Genomic DNA, 25,526 nt, shown 5'->3' with positions numbered 1-25,526 from the left:
GAAATATCTGCCATTCATCTAACCAGGTAAATACCATACTCCATTGTACCATTATTTATCAGGTGCGATCAATATTTCAGCTAATACGAGGCCACTTGTCATGACAGCCTAGTATTTAATGATAGCTACCTCATAATAAACCTTGCGGATAGAAACCCTGGTCTACAAACTCTTATAAACAAAAATGCCTCCATACAACAGAGGGGACCGGCAGCCCAGAGCACTAGGGATGTCTCTACAAGGCCAAAAATAACCCAGAACAAAGTGGGAGGGGCACTGGAAGGGGGCAAAGAGAGGTGAGTCTAGAAAAGGCCTCTTTAGCTCACGCAGAAGTCGTGACCTTAACCGGAAGGAGTGGTGGGGCCAACACAGAGACTCTAGAGTCGGGGGTAAAGTTCACATTCCTAAACCAGAAAGGCACTCGTTAGAAAGATGTCAGTGTTTGGCGACGACACAATAAATAGCCTTGAAGCAACAGGACTGAAAGTTTGAAACTCAGACTTCAAGAAAGCCGAGTAATCACGAACTGCGAGCTAAGCACGAGCACCATGAGCTCAGTGTAGAGCTTGGCTGCGGCCCCAGCTGCAGGCAGAGTGAAAGAAGAGAATCGGTGGTAGTGTTCCCCTACCAAGAGGGAAAACGTCCGCACATAGAGTTAATATTTCTCACAGAAATAATTATAAACGAGAGGGGTTGGCCTAACGGCTAAGGCGCTCGACCTCGGACCTGGGGATCTGGGTTCGAGACTCGGTAACGACGCCAAAAAAACCCTGTGATTCTGGGCAAATCACTTAATCTCCCCGTGCCTAAAATGAAAGTGTGTCCTCATGTAACGTAACTGGTGCTATGTAAAGCGCTCTGATAACTGATTCGGTTCGGTTCTAGTTCGCGCTATATAAAACTCTGCAAAAAAAAAAAACGTGAAGTATATTGCATAATAAGTATTAGTCTGCCTCAAAGAGGTGCTCTTGTGGCCTGATGCACACCCACCACCAGGGTTGTCAAACAGCACAAAGTGCCTAATATCAAAAAGAAAATGAGAGCAGGCCACACAGCACTCCCGCTAATGTCCAATTATTGATTGATCTAGGAAAGCCTAGATTTGTGTTCAGAATGTATCGAAACAAAGTAATGTATCTTATGTTCATCCACAATCAACAATATGTAATGTCCATTATTAAACACAAACTCCGAATTCAGAGATCCAAACCAATTCGTATTCTTCCAATTCTTTATTGTGTATCCATAGGCATATAAAAAACTTCACAGCTCACACCGCCGACACGTGTTTCGTAACATAAGATACATTACTTTGTTTCAATACATTCTGAACACTAATCTAGGCTTTCCTAGATCAATCAATAATTGGACATTAGCGGGAGTGCTGTGTGGCCTGCTCTCATTTTCTTTATGAGTGAAAGAAGAGGTTACGCTAATCAGCAAGAAGAAAGAACCCACAGCAACACAAGGTAAAGCTAAAGGAACTGGTGACGGTGAAGGCGATCAATCTGCAGGACCTGAAATGACAGAGGGAGGATCTGTCGAGTAAAGAGCGCGAGGAGGGACACGGGTCTAATGTGGGACAGCCTGCCGCCTTTTTTCCTGATGTGAGAAATCCTTCCAGTCCAGACGCGGGGACTGGCCGAGCAGCGCTGCTGGTTGAATACAGCCAGCCCTGTACTTGGGAGATTGACGGGGCGGCCGTGCGGGCAAGTAACGCAATCATTGAAAGGCCAGCTTTTGGGCAGGGGGGACAGTGTCCACCCAGTAAAATAAGTGGGGGATGCTGTCCAGCCGCGTGGTACCCCGACTCGAGCCCTGGGCATAGCCGATAGGCCTCACCTTTGGGACCTTATAAGTATTTAGCCATGCAACAGTTAATGTTGTTGCACCAAGGATATTGTACTGCATAACTAAATACTTATAAGGTTCCAAAGGTGAGACCTATTGGCTATGCCAATGCTTGTTTCCATTTGAAACTCTGCACCAAGTACTAGTCGGGTGGCACTCTATTGGTGGCACACGATTTTAGTTTGTATGTTTTAACAGCCTCAATTACACGCCACACGTTTCAAACCAAGATGTGACCAAACCGCAGAACCGCACGACTTTGAAAAACGTTTGGATAGCGAATAATGCCAAAAGAGCAACCCAAGCGGAACTAATTGCCTTCCCGAAGGACAAGAACTACAACTCCCATCATGCAAAGTGGCCTCGCGAGTTCTCGCGTGCGTGTCAGCTGGCGGAGCGAGAGGGCAGCTGCGGCAAAACAGCAGCATCAGCACCGTAGACTCCATCAGCATCTCTCTCCTGCGCCCTGCAAGAGTGAACCATCACCGCCTGCGACGCGGGCGAGAAAAAGGCATCCGCCATGGTGGACAACTCGGGCAAGGAGCGCGAGGCCATGCAGCTGATGGCCGAGGCTGACAAGAGAGTCAAGAACTCGCAGTCCTTCCTGCGAGGACTCTTCAGGTGAGGGGTGGGTCATAGTCGGGGAGCATCTTTAGGTTTAGAGAGAATGGAGAGACCTCTACTGCCTGGCTGGGCTCCACTGACGGTAGCGTAAGTGGGCAGAGTGCGCTGCAGCCATCGCTGGGCTCCGTTGCCACCATTGCCCCCTCCCCCTCCATCCTTACGCTCCCTTTCTACATACTCTACCCATTACATTTCCCATACGTCTTTTCTGCCCGTCATCACACAAACTGTCTTTCAAAACCCTCTGCCATGATGTATTGGGGCTTGCTTCAAGACCCTCACCCTATCGAACCCACCTTCATCAGAAAATATTATTTCCAGGACTCCTCACAACACCTTCACCACATATATGTCTTTTAAACATGATCTCGGCTGCCCTCCGAGGCACACTCGCTATCATTCTTTCCACCACACACTTGACTTATTTACATGCATCTTCATACAGATACACAATTATTTCTTCACGCGTACTTTATCCTCATGAATTCCCTTAAAAGCAGTCAGCCACACCTTCCCTGCTCACACATCACTATGCAGTGACCTGTAAGCATAACATTTTGCAGGGTGATAGTAAGTATGTGGTTTTGGGATTGGGCATGCTATTCTGTATGTGATGTAAGAGGACAGCATTTCATAAAGTGTTACTAAATATTTGGCGTGGGGTCATGCTATTCCTTATTGCTACTTTGTATGTGATGTGGTGGCATGCCATTCTGGAAAGTGTTACTTTTCACGTGATCTGGGTGGGGCATACTGTTCCTCAGACCGCTACTGTGTATGTGGCATGGGGCATGTATTTCTATAGTGTTACTTTGTTTTGTGACATGGTAGCATTCTGTTCTGCAGAGCATTCATTTGTATGTGGCATGGAGGTCATTCTCTTAATTTCCCCACAAGTCGATTGTGTTGTATCTAATTTTGATGTATACTTTAAACCACTTGCATTTTCATGAAGAGGTGCTTGTTCTGTGACCATCCTCGCCTACCACCACGTAAATGTGCACTAGAACAAGTGTTTTTGAATTATGAGGTTACTTTTGGTAGCCACGTAAACAACGTTGAAAAATATAATTCACATAAAAGTATTGTTATACAGATCGGGTGACCAGGTGTCCCCGTTTTGCCAGGACGGTCCCTGTTTTTAACCAGCTGTCCCAGCAGATTTCAAGAAATGTAGCTCATGTTTCTGTTTTTAGAGAGAGTCGACTAAAAACGGTGGGAGGTGTTTTCTATATTTTACAATGCAGGGATAGTTAGCAGTTGTTTCAAGAAAGCAATTGAATTAACAGGCAAGCTACAGGGTTTAAACATTGCATTTTAATTAGGTTCTTACTGCCTGTTCTGTAATTCTCTGCTGAGGACCGTTCTCATTGCTTGAAGTAAAATTGTAGTCCTTCTTCTATTTTGTGAAATGTCCCCGTTTTTGGCTTTAAAATTCTGGTCACCCTATATACAGAGGCTATTCAAGGTTTGGAAGGTTCAGTTGGCAACTATACAATTCCAATCAACTTCCAAAGAGCACAAACGTTGTGTAGTGGTATTAATACCTTTATTCTTACCTTAAATTATTTTTTGCCACACCACTCTGGTGCCTGGACGTGCACTTTTTAAGTGCAAGTTTTATTCCGACCAGGCCCCATTATTTTTCAGTTGTAGCTAATGTGCCTATGATGTGTTGGTACCTCAAATGATCAGTGTCAGTCTGGCGCAAGAGTACTTTATTTCCTCAAGAAATCACTCTGATAGCTAATATTGCATTGTTGTTTTGCACCTTTTTGGAAGAACCGTACAGAATTAGGTTTTACTATTTCCTGGGGTAGTACTTCTGGTACACCGCATGCTAGTGTTGCTGTATCCTTGATTTGTGGTATTTTTGTTGATTAAAACGTGCAATCCGGGAGATTAATGCATGTCTGGTGGTCATACCTATTGATCTAAACCTTTTGCAAAGAAGGGTTGAGCCATATAAGAAACCCCTTTGAGATACCCCTTTCAACAGACCCAGCGATGGTAACCTTGTGATTGAAGACAATTTTTTTTGGGGTGGGGATGTCTATGCTTTCGGCTAGTGTGACTGCTCTTGGGTGGAAAAGTGTTGTCACACCAACGATTCAAGAATGGACAGGGAGGCTCTGATCGGTACTGGCTATGGAACTGGGTGGGAGAAGCAAATTTGGGAACATCTGGAAGCCGCTTCTGGCTTACTTGAATGAGGCCCACAAACGTTGCCATGTCCTAAATTTCTACTTTCCACACATTTGTCAGAGCATTTGCAGTGAGGGTCACAATCTGGTGAGCTGAACTTTTGACTCGAATACTAATTGCAAACTGCGAGACTGCATGTGACTTGAATCAAACTGAGGGCTATCCGTTGGCTTCTGGGGAGAGAGGGCGGGTTAAATCACGACCTAACCAATATTCTGTACAAGGTGGAGAGCTTGCTATTGGTAACTTGAGTGGCATATGCATTGGTGAACTTCAGACTCCCTCCTATTTATGACAGACCAGAGCTCAGACCATTACCCCGACCGCCAGTCCCCAGCAGCGTATGTGGCCTACTCTCACTACCAGAGGCGTAACCCAAAATAATTGCTCCACCTTCATAACGTATGGGGGAGAGGATGTGGCCTAACGGGCAGAGCGCCTACTTTGGAACCAGGTGCCAGTCTCTGCGTCAACTCAACATCATGTGATCCTGGACAAATGACTGAACCCCCCCCCACCCCACTACCAAAAATGAATGTCTCCCTTTGTAATGTAACTGGTGCTCATGTAAAGCGCCGCAATACATTCGGGTCTAGTTCGCGCTATATAATAAAACTGCAACAAAAAACACACGAGGAGCTGCCCACTCTCGCCTATTCTTTGGCATTGGCTGAATGAGCGATCCGTGAAGGTTTGGGTACCCCTGAAAAAAAAAACCCTGCAGGGGAAGCTCTACGCCTCCACTCAATTACACGATGGTTCCTCGGGCCAAAGGCAGGTTCCTCTGCGGGGAGTATGTCAGGCGCGTGCCTCCCATCATGCTCCTCACATCACGTTACAAGATCAGCTTAGTTTTCGAAAGGGTCGTGGTGGGAATTGCATCCTGCGCGTAATCCTCTCTCTTTCTGCAGGCAGGAGAAAGAATTGCGTGTATTTTTAATCCGTGGCCTCCTCGAAGCTGTTTTACGTGTAGGAGTTGCGCAGATGAGGCTGGTTGGTTTATCCACGTTTCCAGTCCTGGTGATCTGCATACAGTATCGGGAAAACATTGCTGTTTCCAGGTCGGGAGTTTTGGTTCTTATGTTTTAGATTGCCAGTGATTTTTATTAATTTCAAAATGTTTCTGTAATGTGATACCTGCTAAAAATAAAACTCATCCTGCTGTCCCGCCCACAAGGATTCTCTAACGATATTGACGTGGGCGTCAGTCAATTCATCACGCGGGTGACGCTTCTGGGAAATCCCTGGGGACTGGGGGACTGGGGGATGGTGTCTTCCACTGCAAGCTGGGTTTTAAAGCCGGAACGCGTCTAATGAAGCTGGAATGAAAATTAAAGTCTTTTGGAAAAGGAAGCCCGTAGCGAGGCACAGTATTATGACAATAACAATGTGCTAAACCTTAACTCCTTCCTGCCCAGAATTGTACATTATTTGCCAGATGTACTTATATGCAAAAAAGGGTTTTAATTTTCCAACATTCTAATTGAATAGAGCCGAGTTAGGCGCCTACAAGGTGTAAACCATGCAAAACGAAGCTGTTATGATCTGTTCTACAAAATAGATTCAAAACAACTCAATGTTTTAACAGACTGGCAAATATCATGTCTGGGCTTGAGTTGTAATTTTATATATTCAGTTTAATCGTTATGTAAAGCTCGGATGTGTGGCGAATTCCAACTTCATAGAGGCAGTATGGGAAACCGATTTTCCACCTCTTCCGCCAGTGTTCTGAATGACATACACATCGACTGACGTTGACGAGTGTTGGGCTGTAAAGACAGGAATATCAAATGTAGTCTTCAGCAAAAAAAAAAAGGACCCATTGCAAAATGACTGGTTAAGAAAATAGACTTCTAGAACTACTATTTTTCCGGTGCTGGAAACACACCCATCAAACTCTTTAATTTCCTAAGTAATCTAGGAATTGTTTATCATCCCTGCAGGTTCATGTTCTCTTAAGTACTAGCTAACGAGACTTCAGATGAAGAGGTGGCAAACCACAACTGAGTACCTGTAATACTCAGTATTATTTCTCAGAGGAGGCATGTTCTTTATAACAGAGAGGTACTGTCATTGGAATGGTTGCGAAGGCTTTCAAAAGGTGTCATCAGAAAATGCTAACATCTTTATTGTATAGTAATTTCGAACCTTCACAATAAATTAAGAAATTACTTTTTTCAGACATTCATTGTTTGCAAAAATAAAATAACTGCGTTTTAATTCTGCAGGAACCAATATCAAATCGAAAAATATCTCCTGAATAAATATCCAGGGCCCATTAGAGCAAATCTCTTCTCGCTATCAACCCTTCTTACAAATGCTGCACAGAGATAAATGCGATTAAAGTCTCCTCTTTTAGTTGCAGTAGAAATGCATACATTTTAGCACTAATATCTATCAAAGCTATCATTCTACAACTTTTTAGGTCTGAACTGTTGCCTTTTTTAAGTAATGATTCTATTACCAAATCCTGCCAAGAAGCAAGAATTTCTGCTAGTTGATAACTGTTGTACTGGGAGTTTATACAATCTGACAAGACTGGAATTGCACACGTAACAAGCATCGGTAAAGCCAATAGGTTTCGCCTATTGGCTTTGTTAATATATATATTTTTTAGATATGTTGCACAGTAATGCTTGCTGCTGTCCACATGGCTTAAAAGAAAGAAAATATTAGTGCTGTGACATGGCTAGTGTTGACCGTGCGATAGCCCTATTATTTGCTTTACTTTCAGCCACTTTGCACAGCACTGTGGTTGCTGCTGTGCAACTTAATGTCTAAAAAAAGCTTTGGCAAATCCACTATATTTCGCATTGCCAAAACCTATTGCCTTCGCCAAGGCTTGCTTCTTTTTGTTTTGCTTCTCTTTACTTTGGTCTGCGGCCTCCAGCTGGCCTTTCTTACCTTCTGTCAGTGAGGCCTTACACATGTCCTACAGTTCGAGGAGACTGACATCTTGCCTGAAGAAAACTGCACAACAGCAGACCTGGTGGAAATGTAGTGGGGAGGGAGGTCCAACCGGAGAGGGCCTGAGTAAATCTTTAAGGATGAAAAACACTTGAATGGAAGATGTGGAAGATGTCTCTTGGGCCCATAAAGACAAAGTCTGCTGTGCAGATAGCAGTCACAGCTGCCAGGCACCAGGAAGACTTGCCCCCTGTGGCACACTGCTCCTCCAAGGGCTGAGGGCTGAGGGGACCAGCAACGCAGAAGAATGTGTTAATCTCCTACGTGCATCTGTAATTAATAGATGTAATAAAATAATAATTCCTTGTGTAAAAAAAACAACACAGCTCTGTCATGTAAGCGCTGCAGAGCAGTTGACATCAGCGGATCATTGAAAACTGTTGCTGCTGTTGTGAGTATTTATTTAATAGATAGACAACAATGAATATTACATCATTCCTAAAAAAATAAGGCACTCCAGTTGAGTCAGGTTGGTGTACCTTCAATAATTTATTTATTTAAGCAACTTGTAGAGCGCGCAAATACCGGTGGGTGTCTCTGCGTTGTGGACTGGAGAGGTAATAGTGAAGTGGAGTGCTGCTCATTGGGTAAAGAGCCAGGTCTTTATTAGCTTCCTGAAAGCCGGCAGCGATGGGCATTATTTAATTTGCTGAGGGAGGGTGTTCCACAGTCTGGCCGTGGCGAAAAGTGAATCTTTTGTCTCCCAGGAGACCTTGTTTGTACATGGGATCATGAGGAGATTGGCAGTTGAAGAACGTAGGTTTCTGCTAGGCACGTGGGCGCAAAGGGCTCTTTTTAGAAAATTTGGACCTGTCTTGTGAATGGCCTTGAAGGCTATGCATAGAGCCTTGAATTTAATGCGACTTGTGACTGGAAGCCAGTGCAGGTTTCGCACTACCAAAGAGATGGATGTATACTTGGGGGTACCTGTAATTATCCTTGCAGCGGCGTTTGTATCATCTGTAATTTGTTGGTGATCTTTTTCTGGGCATTCAGAAGCAGGCCATTGCAATAATCAACTTTAGACATAACAAGGGTGCTTATCAGGGTTTTTCCTGTGCTTGGTGGAAGGACAGGTAGCAGTTTCTTAATCATTCTTAGAGTGTAGAAGGAGGACGAGGTGATAGCATTGGCATGGGCTGAGAAAGTTAATTTATTGTCAAACATGATGCCCACGTTTCTTACTTTCTGTGCGGCGGCGGGGGAGGGCCCAAGGCGGTGGGAAACCAAGTGGGGGACCATATTGGGTGTAGGTTGCCAAACATAATAACCTTCATTTTTTCAGAGTTTAATTTTAGGCAGTTTTTGGCCATCTAGGAACTGATGGCAAGCATACCTGATTGAAAACCGTCCGCAATTGCCCCTCCATCAGTGTTAATTGCTAGCACTCAGCTCTGTGTCATCGGCGTAGGATGTCAGACCCATCCCATGGGCTTTGATGATCTCAAGGATGATCCCTGTGGCACACCGCATGGGAGCGTAAAAGACGGTGTGTTATATTCCCCGAGACTCACTAGCTGGGAGCGGTTGGCCAGGAATTACGCCAGTAAATCTTTGGCTTTGAGTTTAATGCCCATATCTGAGACACAGTCGTTCAGAGTGGCATGATCGACCATGTCGAAAGCTGCTTACAGATCCAGCAGTATTAAAACTGCTGTTCCACCTTGGTCTCGGGTGGCTCTAATCTCGTCTATAAATCTATAATGGCCTGAAATAACTGGATAGACACAAATGTCCGGAATTGCATTTCTCTTATAGCAAGCATGCACGATTCCCTTTGCACAGATCAGTGGCCCTTCGAGGCCCGAAGGCCCATGGCCTGAAGATATTGCAAAACATATGCACTAGTTAAGTGTGGCTTCCAATTGTATAATGGCCCAAGCTTAGATGTACTTCATACACTGTCTTGCTATTCTGAGTATGAATCCTCCACCATTCCCATACGTAAATTTGAATCTTTAATTCTTAAGGATGTACTCACTGGAGACATAAATAGCCAGATATCCGGCAGGTCTTCCCATCTTCAATGATTCTGCTTCGTTCTCAGATTAAATATTTGCTAATTCCCAGATGATAGTGTAGTCGTTAGCAAGGACCAATCAGATGATAGGGTAGTTACTAGCCAGGGCCACTCTTCACTGTCCACCACATTGTTCTCCTTTCCAAAGTAGCAAGATCGACCATCCTTTGTGGAACAGATTACCAACAATGGACATCTATCCATTAGATTTAGATGTGGTGTACCTTTGGTGGATATTTAGGTGGGATTGATGTAATTCTGTGGGAGTTAAAACTGGTCATTGATTCTGACAGTATAATAATTGGCTAACGTTTTACACTTGACCTCTTAGCCACAAACCCCATCCGTTAAAAAAGAAATCGTGCATCAGAACCCTGTCAACATAATCTGGAAGCTTGCAGGTGACAACAGAAGAACAGTGTCCTCTTTATTAAAATTAGGATTGAACACCACACTAAGAATTGTGCTTGAATCTAGTTGCCTAAGATATGTGTGTATCTGCAAGAGACTAAGGATATTCCCTTTATTGAGGATAGCACGGAAGCTTTCTGAAGTATATAGTGGTACGACTAATAACTATCTTTTTCAATTCAAATTAGAGAATAACATGTACCGCCTAAATTAATTTCATATCTCTCTTATACTAATTTCCCACTAATCCAGTTTGGGTTCTACAGTAGTGTGTTACATGCCAAAAAGCGCGTCAACACTTCTTCAGGGGTAGCAAGTGCCATATAAATGCAAACCCTTCCCTCTTCTATCCTCCGTTATTATTTACTATCCAAATAACAGACTAACCTGTCCATCCCTGAAATTAATTTCATATTTACCTATACTAATTCACCACTAATCGTTTTTGGGTTCCGGAGTAGCGTGCTGCTTGCCAAAAATGCAATTCAGTGCTTCGTCAGGGGTAGTAGGCGCTATATAAATGCAATTACAATACAAAACAATTTAAAATAGTTCCATTGCAATTGTTTGCTTTGAATCGTACAACTAATTGCTGAGATGACTTCAAAGACCCCAGGTTAGCTGTCCTATCCGTCATCTTTTGATCAATTTACTTCCTGCCAATACTCATTAAATCTGACTTTAAGGGCACGATATATTAAAGGCCAAGGTGACATCCTTAGCTGTGAAGGAGAACAAGCAATGGTGACCGCGCAAGAAAGAAGTAACAATCTTCTAAGTACCATTGCTTCCAGTCTATCTATATAGAGACAACAGTGCGGTAGGAGCACATTTTGAGGCTAAGTGACCGAGGGGCTGTTTCTATCAGGAGGCTTTTAATAGCGGTGTTACTACATTCTAGCATGCCTAATGTCAAAGCAGCAGAATGCTCTGCTGTTCGTCTGCTGGTTATTTTGCTGCAACATACACTTCACTTATTCATTAATATGCAGAGATATTTATAATTTAAAATACATTATAGAGTGTTCCAATTGACATAGCGCTACTTTCTCAGGTCGACTCCGCCAAAATACATCACAAGGATCTTTAGCAAAATTACTGATACAGAAATATGACCACCTTGTTGAGTGATAATATTTATGGCCCTTTGTAGGCTCTCAGGAAGTAGGAGTGTGATCAAGAACAATATCATCAGAGCAGCATATGTTGTGCACTAAAGAAGTTCCAGATTTTGGAGGAAGAATGACTATTGTGTAAAACATGATTGAAGTCACATAAATACATATTGCACAACCGAAGTGTGAACAGCTGTCTTTGTCTCGCTCCTTTTATGTCTTCAATCTGTCCCAAATTCTCTCTATCTCCAGTTCGCTGAATTAATTTCACTACCTTTGATCATCAGATTTTTTAAGGACCCTGCGATCGATAGTGTTGAAGGCCCATTTGTAGTCCGCAGAACCATTGTGCAATGGCAGCACATGTCAAATCAGTTTGCTCATAGTCACAGTGGTCAGTACCCCTACACTGTGCTCTGTGGATAGTCACTGTGGTCAGCACCCCTACACTGTGCTCTGTGGACACATCCTTTTGAAAGTCAGTCTGCTAAAGTGGTAAAGCATCTCTGCTCAGTAGACATCGGTTTAGCCTTGCCAATAGTATCCCAACCAAGACATTTCTAGAGGCTTTTTATCAGTGTTCTACGTTACCACGTGAGAGCCCTGTTGCCCTTCTTTTAGATTGCCAAGAAGCATGTGTCTTTCCAGGTGTTAGGATAAGTACCACTGGCAGAGATTTCTTTTGAACAGAGCCAGTAATACTCTACCCAACAGGCTGGATGTTGTGGTCTCTATGACCTTGACAATATCTACTTAGTGACATTCTAAGTGGTTTTTTCTCCTTAATTCCTCTGTTCTTTTAAAAATGCCCCACAAAGTTTAATGAAGCAAGAAGTACAATCCTCTGGTCTCTGGGTCTTCTTCGGATTTAAGGACATTTACCTCCATTTCCTTTCTATATGACAAAGAAAATTTGCTGCTAGAGAGTATCATATTACCCTTTCCATTTGTTTTAATAGTATATCAGTGTAAAGGTTCATATAGATCGCTTGGGAGCCCATCTTTCCCCTGTGTTTCTACAGATGATATACTTTTTGTGCTGTAGCTAATTTCAAATTCTTTGAATGGTATAATTTAATATTTTTTGCTCTTCAGTTGTTACTTTCTTGTTATTATAGTATGTTATTTTGTTTGTCTGTCAGCTCTGTCACAAACTAAAAGTACAACATTTTCTTGATAAAGATTTTGAGCATATTTTAAGAACACCTGTGCTATCTAGCCTGGTCCTTCTTCTGATGCTCCTCCCTCACTATTTTATTTTATATGCTTTACTTGGTTCCATACATTTTACATCTGGTTATTTCGCCCAGTCATTTTGTTGAATGTTTATTACATTTGTTATGGCAGTTTCTTTAATGAGGTTGGCTGGAATGATGCGCAGACTATATCCAAAGCAGATGAGTTTACTTCATGGATGACATTGCTTTCCAATATTTATAATCTTTAGGAAGGCAGAAAATTCTGCAGATATGTATCATGGACTCCTAGCAGTCTCGTTGTTAGAGGCCGATAAGACTTCACTCCTGATGGACTAGGGTTATTTCTGAGAGTCTGAAGGGGATGAGCTTGTCAAGTAATTTCACTAGGTTATTGCATTTCTTGTGGTGAGGATCTGAGGCTGATTTAATACTGGATTGGACTTTTTTGGGCAATATAAAGCTTGAAGAAGACACTAGACCGAAGAGCCCACTTTCCCTGGTATTATTTGTTGTCTTCATAGAGCCTCTGTCAGAGTGGTGAATTAAAGGGGCATGAAATAAGACAGTCCCAATATTTCCACAGCTGTTAGGAACCTGCTGTATGCCATTGCTGTAGCAATCAGAAAAATATTTCAAAGGTAGTCAGCACATTATCAAATCTCAAGCAACGCAATGATACAAACATGGAAGATGCTGGAAAGGCACCCAGAATGGTCAGAAGCAAATTATGTGTCGCTTTAGAGAATGGGGAAGGGTGCTGTTAAAACCTAGTTTTTAGGTCTCGCGCATGCGCTGCATAGGAAAGAAATACCTTTTGTAAGCGATTTGCTTTTGAGGCCAAAAACGTGCACGCGTTGCATTGCTTTCAATGGGAATGCGTGCACATTTGGTGATTCCCTTCTGCAAGGTAAACGCTGCTTGTCCCTGCTGTGGATCTCCGTACAGTGATTGTTGCCTTTATGATAACGTGCACCAACGTGACCAGGCGCCGGGCCTTGCTCCATCCGGGCTGAGGGGCGTTAATGCTTGTCCACTGGAGGTTAGGGACACATGATGGGAGGGCAAGGTAGGTGTCTAATAAGGTGCTAGACCGCAGCATGTTAAAGACTACTGGAAGCACTGTAATGGAAATCACTGGAACCCAGGAAGCCAGGCGTTGCTGTTTGCAGGAACATTATGCAAACAGTTATTTTCGCCCTATGAAGATTGGCGCCCCCGGTCTGCGCCTACCTACATCCCAATAGCCGGCACTGAGCAAGAATTGGAAGGTGGATGATGGACCGAGCCCTTTCTAGGATGCATTTTCTATTCACTAAACTTATCCGGGTACACCAATGTGGTCACGAGCTACGACAAAGACATCAAGTACCCTGCGCGTTACCTGCATTGTGGAAAAGAACGGCGAGACAAATCAGGCGTCCCATTGAAAGCAGCTTGTAGTCGAGGTGAGGACTATATCTATATATATAAAAACTAATGTATGTCTGTCTGTCTGTCTGTTTATCCTTTATGCATTACTACACCATTCATCCGATCGCCATGAAACTTTGGGAAGTTGTTGTGTACACTCCCGCGAAGATTTCTGGCATAAATTGTTTTTAAATATAGGCCCCCCAGGGCCCTCCTAATCTTTCGAATACTGATGTACGCACCAGACGGAAAAACAACAAATCGTGTATCCACAAGCACTCGAATAAATAAATAGAATTAAAACACCATTCATCCGATCGCCATGAAACTTTGGGAAGTTGTTGAGTACACTCCCGCGGAGGTTTCTGGCATAAATTAGTTTTAAATATCGGCCCCCCAGGGCCCTCATAATCTTTCGAATACTGATGTACGCACCAGACGGAAAAACAAAAAATCGTGTATCCACAAGCACTCGAATAAATAAATAAATAGAATTAAAATGACACTTTGAAATGTTTTCCATATTAAAATGAATACGTTTCAATAAAAATGACACAATGTGAATTGAATGTTATCATAACGAGTTTCCTTGAATTTCATTTCTTCAGAGATCGCAGCAACGTGCGACGGGTAAGCTAGTACAAAATAAATAAGACTCTTCAGCCACTGGCGAGAACTCCCTTCTCAAGGTACATCAAGACTTCTACTTTCGCTTTCTTTATCGTTCGCTTGTAATGGCATATCCAGATTTGTGCAATACAGAGAATAGCCATCAAGGGGCGCGCGTACATTAAATACAATTTAGACATCACTTATTTATCGAATTTCGAGTTTTCTCGACCCAGACGTCCTCAGGATAGACTAGAGTGCAACCAGTAAGAGGTGCCAGTGACAAAAGGCGGATTTGTTTTATATTTAACTTTACAGAGTATTGATTTTACATTGAAGTCCGTGTTTACTGTTGACAAAAACTAATATCACTGCTGGTTTTTAAAACAGCGGGTTCGGAGACCCCTTTCAGGCTCGAGTGGGGGAGAGAATGCGAAGGAGTTTTATGTGACTTGAGTCAGTATGGAGGATGACTGTAGAGCTTTTTCACAAGCGTCCACTCTAGGTGGACGACCCCTAGGAAAACCAGCATTGGCATAGCCAATAGGTCTCGCCTTTGGGACCTTATAAGTATTTAATTATGCAGCACAATATCCTTGGTGCAACATCAACTGTTGAATGGCTAAACTCTTATAATGTCCCCAAGGCGAGACCTATTGGGTATGCCAATGCTCGTTATTATTTGCGAGCATATGTACAGTTCCTTTAGGTTATAACCCCAAGCCCTACAGTCTATTTTTTCCATTTTATTTTGGCTAACATACACAAGGAGCATGGGCTAATTGGATATGAGACTACATTTCTTTCCCCAAATACTTCAGCAGAAATGAGATGTATAACCCTAAAAGCTCCCTGCAAATGGTATGTGCAATCGTTAAGGAATATCAGAGCAGGTGACGAGCAATGCAATAGGTCTCATATTATTAAAGTTTGAGCTATTGGTGTTGCATTATTATTAGCAATGCCAATAGCTCAAACTTTAATAATGCGAGACCTATCGCATTGCAAATGCTTGTTTAAAAGTGTGTTGTAATTACCAACATTTTAAGGCATTTGTTTTAATAAACTCCAAAACCCTACAGAATGTTAAACCTTTTCTCTTCATATAAAATGGTGTGGTTTCGGCTATGTATAGAAGACGTCCAACATTTTTCAGTTAGTCAGATGTGCTTAATTTGCGTGATTGTATTAATGCACTGATGTTGTCCTGTGGCACATTGTGTGTCATTCTTTCAAGCTAGCTCCCACCACCTCAAACTGAGTTCAAGGATTTGCAGCCCGTGACGAAGTTTATTTATTCTCTGAAGCCGCAGCACTCTCTCAGATCTATACGCTGCACAGTGAGGTGTGTTTAAAAATACATCTGCCACTGCGGTGGCGCTCAGCTTAAAACGGCCACAGAACGAAGAGTGGGGCCTGCTCACAATGCAAGGAAACGCACTGGCCGCGCAGGCATTGATCTGCTAAGCAGGCATTCATTTCCTAATTCCTGCTGGGGGGACACTGATATTAAAAAAAAAATAATTTAAAACCAGCCGCCGCAAGAAATAGGCCTCCGGGTTCTCGATGCATAGTCGGACCCGGTTGTGGAAAACAAAGCCGAAAAGAGGCAGCGATACATTAGGAAAGGTCCACCGGGCTGGATTAAAAGTGCGGAACAAGTGTCTGAGCAGGGGAAACTGCCTACATTACTGCAGTAAGTACGAGGGGTGGGAGATAAAGAAGGGTTATTAGCACGGCAACACATGCAGTGTTTTACTGATTAAACCGATTGGCTGTCTGTTTTAGGAATTGGAATGCTCAAAATGGCGCCACGAACGCCACCCTCTTCTGGTATAGTGTGATCTAGTGTTTAAAGCGGAGGGTTTCTCGAGGTATAGTGATATAATCGTTTACAGTTCCCGTTACGCATTGTACAATAATTGTAAATGTTATTGAACGTTTCGGTATGACCTTTCCTTTGACCCTTAAACAGGTACAATCGTTCCCAAACTCAATCATTCTCAGCTTGGGGAGATGAAAGGCTGAATGGTTATGCATATGCTTCGTTAACCCAGTAGCTTTGCCCTAGCCATTGCCTTTAAATAGCGGTGTCTATTCTTTTATATTATAGTGGTTGGTCTTAGGGGCCCGTTGCAATCACAAAGTGATCACTAATGTCAGGGTCCATCTATTAAATCACTGCTTTAGCACATTTAAATTCGAGACTGGCTAGAGTTCATTAATGTTTTCATTTGTTTATCTCAAACAGTGCTCGTATGTATTTTGATTTTAGTTAATGCTTCGTAGCACAATTCTGCCAGTTCTAATAACAGAAAAAGGAGCTAGCGCACTTTACCGACCTAACCTTCACCTTACCCGCAACCTTTCTATAACACCTCCAGGGAGCAGCGCCTCCCTCCATGCTCGCTCTCACACATTAACGCTGGCTGTAATTTCTGTCACGTTGAAATACAAGCATGCGAGTGGTGTGGCGCGCCCGCCACAGCGACACATGTGGTTTCAATTATCGCACCCATGTCTGGGCATGATAATTGAAACCACATGGCAGCGGTGCGCGTAACAGACACCAACAGGCCATGGGCAGAGCAATGCTCCCGCCTTTGGCCAATTGCACGCTGTCTTTGATAAAGACGCACGCAAAGGCCTATGGCATGGCCCAAAAGGAAAAGTACATGCACGAGCGTGCGCGAGTCCTAGGTCCGTTTTCAAACCCCCTACAAGAGATCTCTCGGCGCGCGCGCAGGGCTGCGCACTGCAACGCTAAGCGCGAGACCTTAACTGCTTTGGGAAACCCATCTCTACCCGAGGAGCTCACTACGGTAGTAAAAGTGTAGGAAGATATAGTGTTTAATAGAGCTACTAGACTAGGGTTGTAAAAGTTATAAAATAGCTTCATGTCCATGGGACAAGGTGTCTCAGAAGTGCATTTGTCTTGTAAAAAAAACACTTGTGCCTGTTAGTGGCATGCAGTAAGAGTACAAATAATGGCAGAGGTTTCATTCTATCAGAGCCTTGATATTAGCTTCTCTGATTATGCTAAGGCTTATATTACACCAGGATTTGAATTCTATCAATACCGATATTTTACCACCTTTTCTATAAATATTTATAGAGAGGCTGGAAGTAGGTGGGAAATGGTAATTCCAAAGTTGAATTGCCCCATTAGTCTGAGCTCACTCACAAATCTCCATGTGTTACAGTATTCACCGAATCTTCTACAGTCTCTTCCCACACTGGAAAAAGTTGTAAATGTACTCCGTGTGAGGGTAGGAGTAAACATTTTTCCAGTTTGTGGAAAAAAGTGGTTGTGGGGAAAATGAATTTCCAACTGCTCAGTTTATTTTCACTTGAACAAATGTACATGTTCAAATTTGTTCCTTCAAGAAGGAAATTACAAAAGGTTGCTAGGAATACGGTATCCAGGTTTACGTCTATAAACACCTGTGAATTCCCGAAAGTCGTAAATCTCCATCAATGCAAGAATACATTAATTGTGGGTCCAGTTTTGTGAATATCTTTAAGATTTGGGTCCCTATTTTTATCCATGTTTCCCATAATCCTTTTCCAATTATTCACCATTACTAATCATATTTTTAAACATCGGCAGGCAAGCATCAGACACTCTTTTTACTAAATGGTGCCACACAGAAATGTTATTCAATGCTGCACATTAGTGTAGTAAAACGTTTTTTCCCCTAGTTGCAATTTTTTTGTATACATTTCAATTTGATCGCAAACAATTACGTATATTGCCTTCATGCTGCTGCATTTATTTGCATATAATCAGGGAACATTCTCGGAACATTACAAAGACCCACAAATTGTTAAAATTTGCGCACATATACACTTTTTTATTCTGGAAAAACTTTTAGGTATGCAAGCTGAGCTCATGGTGTATTGCATTTCTTCTGGGCACTTGCCATAACAGGAAAGGCTTTTGAATGAATTAATCATGAATACATATTCGAACCACTGATACATATGAAAGAAATCCTGCCTTGGTGGTAGACAGTCTTATTTCACAGATCCATACTGTGGTACAGTAAACATGCATCCATAGTAATTGTGCTGCAGGGGGTTGTGCCTACTAGTCCAGTAGACAAAACCTGTTGTCCTTGACCACAAACAATATGTTGTGAGCAGCAAGCGATAGAAATTTCGCAATTTCATGGACAAAGAGGATACGAATTCCACATTCCTGCAGACAACAAGCATTTTCAATGCAATAAGTCTCAGAATTGCGAGTTTAAGCTATTGGCATTGTAAATGATAATGCCTTTTTTTACGTGTTTTTCAAAGCAACACATATATAAAAGGCATTGTCATTTCTAATGCTAATAACTCAAACTCTTGCAAATTCAAGTTCACTTTATTGGTGGCGGCGCCACTTTCTTTGGATGCTGCTCGCCGTATTCAGGTTACAGTGAGCAGCATTTAAAATAACATAAAAACGGAAAGCGTGTATGGGGTATTTTTACACAAAGTTTAAGAAGAAATAAACCATTTGTAACATGGCCGCTAAAGTGAAAGTGGTCACGATGTAAATTAAATAAATAAATCAGTGCGGCCGCTAAAGTGAAAGTGGACTGTGCCATCAATTTAATAATTAAATAAGCGCAGCCACTATAGTTAAAGCAGACCATGCTGGAAATAAAAAAAAACATGACTAATAACAATACAAGAGGTGGCGGTGTGCTGCGATGTTGTACATGGGATAGGGGAGATCATTAAAGAAAATCGTTTTCTCCGACTAGGTAAAGCAGACTGTGTAACAACACGAGTAAAAAGTCCAGTCATTATCAGAGGTTACAAATACAGACAAGGCGGTACCAAGAAGGGACTACTTAGCCTATTCTCAAATGAAAAGCAATGATTTCAAAAAGACAGTAACAGGAGCCAAAGGAAAACATGGGTCTATGCCATACCTCAATAGAGTATGCCTCACAGAGCAGCGCATGCGCAGCGCAGGCTCGACCTAAAAATTCAATCATTCCTTTCATTAATTGCTGCAGAAAGAGTTGAGGGAAGTGCCTTAATATATCTTCAGATGTAAAAAAAAAATTCTGAAATCAGAGGGTGTAGTTGGGGTGCTTGACATTGTATTTCACCAGCCTCTTTAGAAAGGATATATTGCCCCAAATTAATACTTTATATTTACTATATTTGAGTTTGTTTTTGTTGAAGATTGGTGTAAAATGCATTTAAAAATGCCCAAGTTCTAGAAGTTTAAACCTCCACCGGATGTACTTTTTTTAGTGTGTGGGTTTTATGATTTTCCAGAAAATTGCATATATTTATTTAAGTATATTTTGTCATTAATGAACAACGTTTAAGAATCCGTTGTTCCGATAAGACTTGAAGGCCCTAGAATTAAACATTTGTGTCCCTCGATATACATATATTTGGAAAATCCTTTGCGTATAAAATTCGAATCGAATTATATAATCTTTGCATGGCTTGTTTAAGGAACTTCGTATCTTGGCTTGCCTAATAAATTTTGATTTTTATTGATTCTCTTGCCTCCAGGGCCCTAATTGCCAAGGAGTCAGGGCTATGAGACTTCTAATCAATAATACTTCATGAAATATTTTTTTCTAAAAGCTCGGAAGATCTTGGCGTTCTTTCAGGTATGGGTTAGAAGTTTGAATGCGGTTCTTACATTTGCTGTTTTGTAGGAAAGTATTGATAATATAGACAATCCTCTTTAAAATATGTTTCCCTGTATGTACCTTTTTAGATTTAATTGATTACACATCTTCTACACTTCACCTAAAAAGAGATAAAATCCATCTATTAGATCAGCTGCAGTAAACGTAGAAAAATTACTACTTTCTTGAAATACGCTCCAAAATCATGCTCTTTTTGATGCTCTATAAGGTCAGTTTAAAATGTTTTATTTTATTTTATTAGCATTTCAACAGTAGGCATAGCACATCCTGAAAAATACGTACATTACATGTTATAAGACACATTTCCTAAGTCAACATTATACAAAAAAAAGCGTGTGCTGGACCATGAATATCAGTCCTCTAGCATCCTATTACAGTGTTCAGTCCCAGCATCTATGTCTGTAGCATTATACAGCATCTAATGGGGATTAGCAGAAATGGAACAGTAACCAATGACCTCCCCCCGCCCTCCCCTTCCTTCGAAGTGATACCAGTCCATTTTCTTTTTTGCGTGATTACCAATGCTCCAACATGATGTTTTCTTTAATCGGATGTCTGGGTGCGTCTGTTCGGGATTCCACCGGAATTATCCCTTTGGGTGTCCGCCTTGTCATGAGTATGCTGTGTAGGCTGTCTTTGATCATCCTGCAGGTCTGTTATCATGGACGCCCAAGCTAATCTATCGTTCTCTGCTTTTTCGTCTGTCCTTATGCATCGCAGCCAGACCGACTCCGCTGTTGCCCATTCATTTATATCTCGTAGCCAGTCTGAATATTCCGGGGGTCTTGGGTGCGTCCAGGCAATTGCTATTCGTCTTTTGGCCAGCACCAGTCCCAGCCTTACAAAGCGCCTGCTCAATTTTGTTATTTTTAGGAGCTGGCAGTAGGCCCAGTAGCACCGTCTTAATATCCTGCGTAATAATCCAGTCCGTGGCCCTCCCCAATCTTTCTAGGACTCTCTGCCAGTAAAACTGCAGTGTCGATAAGGTTAGTTATCAATTATTGGCATTTATCCCAGTACGCAACCCTTTTCTTCCATAATAAACCTTTCATGCTGTCGCTTTCCAATGTTTAAGCTAGCAATTTAAGTCACATCAGTAAATAATATGTATTTATAAACTGTGCACAAAGTGCAACAAACTGTGGGGTGCATTGTGCCTGAGTGTTGATCAAATAAAAGTTAATTTGTACAGATTAGCCAAGCCCAGTGTTTTTATTGCCTTTTCATTACATACTTTTCACTGAACCCACTCACAATGTGCAACATATGTTTCAAATGTGCTATTCGGTGAATTATTGTAAAATTGAGAAATCACTTAATGCACAGAATGTAATACATCTACCAATTGTTTCATCCACACGCAATAAGGCTGGGTGCTAAACATAGCTGCCAAAGTAAGATATCTACATTTTGCACACTGTAGGATATGTTTGCTTTGAAGCCTACAGGAAAGTATCACTTTGAAACCTTTCTTTCTTCTACATGCCAGTTGCATTCATTCTCATAACTATCCAATGATACAAAGGTATATGCCAGCAAGGAGGTGGAGCTATCTCTGTGCCAAGGGAAGTGGGCTTGGTGATCAATACCTCTAGTGCCACTGAGATGGAAGACCTCTAGATGAATGAACCGCTCAGCCCTGAACCGCCCCTATTGTAAATGCACTGGGTGGTAAACCATGGCTTGAGTATATCTCTATACAGGACCTGATTTACTAGAGCAGCTGTTCTAAAGTGATTATAGCAGTTTTTGCATTGAGGTCATCTGAACAAATGAATGCCTTGTCCAAGGATTTATTACCTATGATGTCATTTATCATCATCAGATCACTAGCTACCAAGACTTCTCTGGAACTACCAGGTTTATAATAATCGTTTCCACATATGATATTTGCTTTCAGAGAGATACTATTTGTAGGCCACAACAATCTCACTACAAGAAAAGCTGTGGATTTAAGTACTTCCTCAGCAGATGCCATAGTGTGTGCACATTAATAAGTGTCAGGGATCTAGCAAAGATCGGAGTAATCTGGCAGGGACACAAGCAGTGCTCAGCACAAGGCAAGGTAACGGGGAGGTTGTTGCTCTTTGCAGGGACAAACGCTTTTAGGAGAAGAGGTTAGATATAGACAAGAGAGTACCTAAAGTCTGGTATCGAAGCAGGACAGAAGCAGGTGGGAACAGGCAGTGAATAGGTAACTGGATGTCTGTAGGGGAAACTATGAAGCTAACACACCTTCAAATTACAGGTAGGTAAAAGCAGGGAAACAATAGACCAATTATCATAAATTATAGCTTGTCTGCTCCTTGGAAGGGATTTCTCTGTGAGGTGAAAAAGATCTTACAAGATGGGAAGGAACAGATTAATCTCCAGAGTTCAGGGAGATACCCTGTAGCTCCTATGGAGAAGAAGTGCTGGGTGATTCTCTATGCCAGCAGTTCTTAACCTGTGGTCTGGAGACCTTGAGGGTCCGAGGTTGCTTAGAAAATGAAATAATATTAACACATTAATAAAGTGTGTATAAATACTGAAGCAAAACTAGAAAATTTTAAAATGTTCGGTAAACATTTTGTAAATGAGAACGTTCTGTAAATCTGAGGCTAAAAATGAAGTTGGCATCCTTTGATTGATTAGTGGGAGTACTGAAAGTGCATCAAACATAATATAAAATGAAAAATAGGTGGCCTCAATTGAATTTTGAAAAGTCCAAACCTTCCCATTAAATTTAAAATGTTATTTCTTGTATATTTGTTTGTAAAATATAAATATTAATAATTTGTGTATTTGTTTGATGAATGCTTGTGTCTGTATTTTTGTGTACTGTTGTAAGGTTCAAATCATTGAAATTGATTAGGCCTGTTAGTGTCACCGGAATCCAGTAATGACTCCGTGGGGGGGTCCCAGATTCCAATAATGATTCAGTGGTGTCTCTGGATTCTTACAACGATTAAGTGGGGGTCCACAGAAGGCAAAAGGGGATGAACCACTGCTCTATAGCAAAAGGCACATACCTTGAAGTGAATCTGGCACCCTTGGAAGCAATTAAAATAAAAATAAAAATATAAAAGCACAAGAGAAAGGAGAACCATAGAAAGTACATAGAAACGGGAACTGGAATCAGGGAAAATCTGGTCTGGAATAAGGACTGATAATACACAGGGCTGGAAATCTGCACACTAACTAGGACAGGAATCTGCAATTATAACAGAAACACAGTATTACAAGATAAGGAATCTTCATATACAATACCGGTCTGGATGTGTGCAGTCAGTACTAGAAACAAGGCAATCCAAGAAAAAGGAGGCAGGATAAACAAGAGAAATGCAACTGGCACAATAACTAAACATAATAGGAAAATTTAATCAAGAAACAATGAAAACAGAAATCAAAAATCAAGCCTGGAGTATAGATGCAGGATCAAACAGAGAGCAACAAGACTCGGCAACAAGGTCAGACACGCTGCAGTTTAGGCTCAGGAGGCAGAAGTAGCAGGATGCTCATGGGAGGAGAAGAGGTGCAGGGAGAGAGCCGGATGTTAGGAATTAGGGAATCACCAATGTAGGAAAGGCAGAACTGGGACTTGGAAAGGGTAAGACCAAGGAAACCAGCAGACACAAGACAGGATACGGGAAAACCAGGAACGGGATACAGGTTGGAGCCAAGAGAGAGAAAAGTCCAGAAGGCAGGTATAGAGAGGTCAGAGAGAGGTCAGAAAGGCTGTGGGTTCAAGAGAGAGGCTAAAGCAACACCACCAGGACTTGTTTAGGGCAGGATTTGGTGACAGAAAGTACTACAGGGACCATGATTCAGGAGGAAGGACTGGAATATGAAGTGGGTCTGGGAATGTAAGATGTAAAAGTGTATGAAATGAAATTCAGGGATAAAGGCAGGAGCCTAAAAGGCCTTTGAGAGTCCCACCTAGTCTGATGGCAAAATTCCGACAATAGGAGTTATTCATCTCCCTCTCAGGCAGTCACATCCAGAAGTTAAAGCGAGACTAGTGAAAGAGAAATTGTTAAACCACTGTTAAGAGTCACTGACCCAAGATGTTTCCGGCTTAATTAATTCTTGCTTACCTAAGCAGTCACATCTGGCATAGATCTTAATGTGACTATTCAGACCAGTGATGTTCTTGGAGCAAAGCTGACTACATATTGTCAATGGTGTGTGGATACCATCTGGTGACTCTCCATAATCATTCCCATAACATAAAACAACCCAAATGTAATGTATTCAGCTCACTCAATAGAGGGTAAGATTCAGATTGTAATTGTGTCTGAGGTTTTGTCCACCCGCTTAGTAAACGTAAAGCTGGTGATACTCTGGATGTCTTACGTTGCTTAGCTCTATCAGAATGGTCCTGGACCAAGGTGCAGTCCATTTAGAGCCTCAGATGACTTCAACATTTGCATAGGCTCAGATTACAGCTAGTTTTATACCTGTGATATAAAAACTAACAATTTGTATATTTTCCAGGTATGCTTAGCAATACATTGGCACATAAACCTTGTGTTGGAAATGGCCCTTTTTGCAGGGTTATCCCCAAACTTTTTGCTTCTTCCTCCCTTATTTTTCCTGACCTGTGGTTGTTAGCAATAGGACTCTGGGCACTTCACCACTGTTGATCAGTGCTAAAGTGCATATGCTCTCTGTGTAAATTGTTATTGTAATTGGTTATCCATGATTGGCATATTTGTATTACCAAGAAGTCCCTAGTAAAGTGCACTGAGTGTGCCAGGGCTGGTGATTCAAATGCTACTAGTGGGCCTGCAGCTCTGATTGTGCCACCCACATAAGTAGCCCTAAAATGGTGTCTCAGGCCTGCCACCGCAGTGCCTCCTCCTGGTCAGTGTCCCCACTGACCAGGCCTAACCCTTCCCTTTCTGTACATATTAGTCACCCCTATGGAAGGCCCAGGGTGCAGTGTATGTAAAAGGCAGAGCATGTAATAGTGCAGGTGACATGCTCTGGTAGTGAATTACAGCCATTTTCGTTTTTCACTATTGTAAGGCTATCTTGCCCATAGGCTATCATGGGGAATGCTGGCCACAGTGGCTACCAGAATATCTTCCCATAGGAGCAAGATAGGACATAAATGCCTGGTATCCCTGAACTCAGAATTTAATAAGACATCTTTTAGGAAAGGTTACTTTTAAATCCTGTGTTTGAGAACAGCACTTTTAGAAAGTGGCTGTTCTCTTGTCTGACCTTTCGGTGTGCCTTGGCCTGTTTGTGAATTGACTGTCTTGTTTGAGAGTGACAGGGGCTGGGGAGCCCCCAGGAGGCTGGATGAGTCAGCCCTAGGCTGAATGACTGCATCTGCCTGCCTTCCACAATGCTGGCACCACCCCCTGCTGGGCGGCTGACGACCCTGCCCCTCTCTCTGAAAGGAAAGGAGAAGCCAGGAAAACAAAGTGCTCAAGGTACACCCAGAACTGGTTCA

At 42.2% G+C, this 25,526-nt stretch overlaps 1 protein-coding gene across 1 annotated transcript in view; it reads left to right on the top strand.

Annotated features, from left to right (window-relative positions):
* The first annotated feature begins 2,285 nt into the window (after positions 1-2,285).
* NAPB (NSF attachment protein beta) overlaps positions 2,286-25,526 on the top strand; it is a 251,238-nt gene continuing 227,997 nt past the window's right edge. Inside the window, exon 1 of the mRNA XM_078649504.1 lies at positions 2,286-2,472. Coding sequence (XP_078505630.1) covers positions 2,372-2,472 — 101 coding nt within the window. The 5' untranslated portion in view covers positions 2,286-2,371. The remainder of the gene's footprint in view (positions 2,473-25,526) is intronic.

This window comes from Lissotriton helveticus, chromosome 6, assembly GCF_964261635.1.
Source record: "Lissotriton helveticus chromosome 6, aLisHel1.1, whole genome shotgun sequence".
Lineage (NCBI taxonomy): Eukaryota > Metazoa > Chordata > Amphibia > Caudata > Salamandridae > Lissotriton > Lissotriton helveticus.
This window is presented reverse-complemented; position numbering and strand designations above follow the sequence as displayed.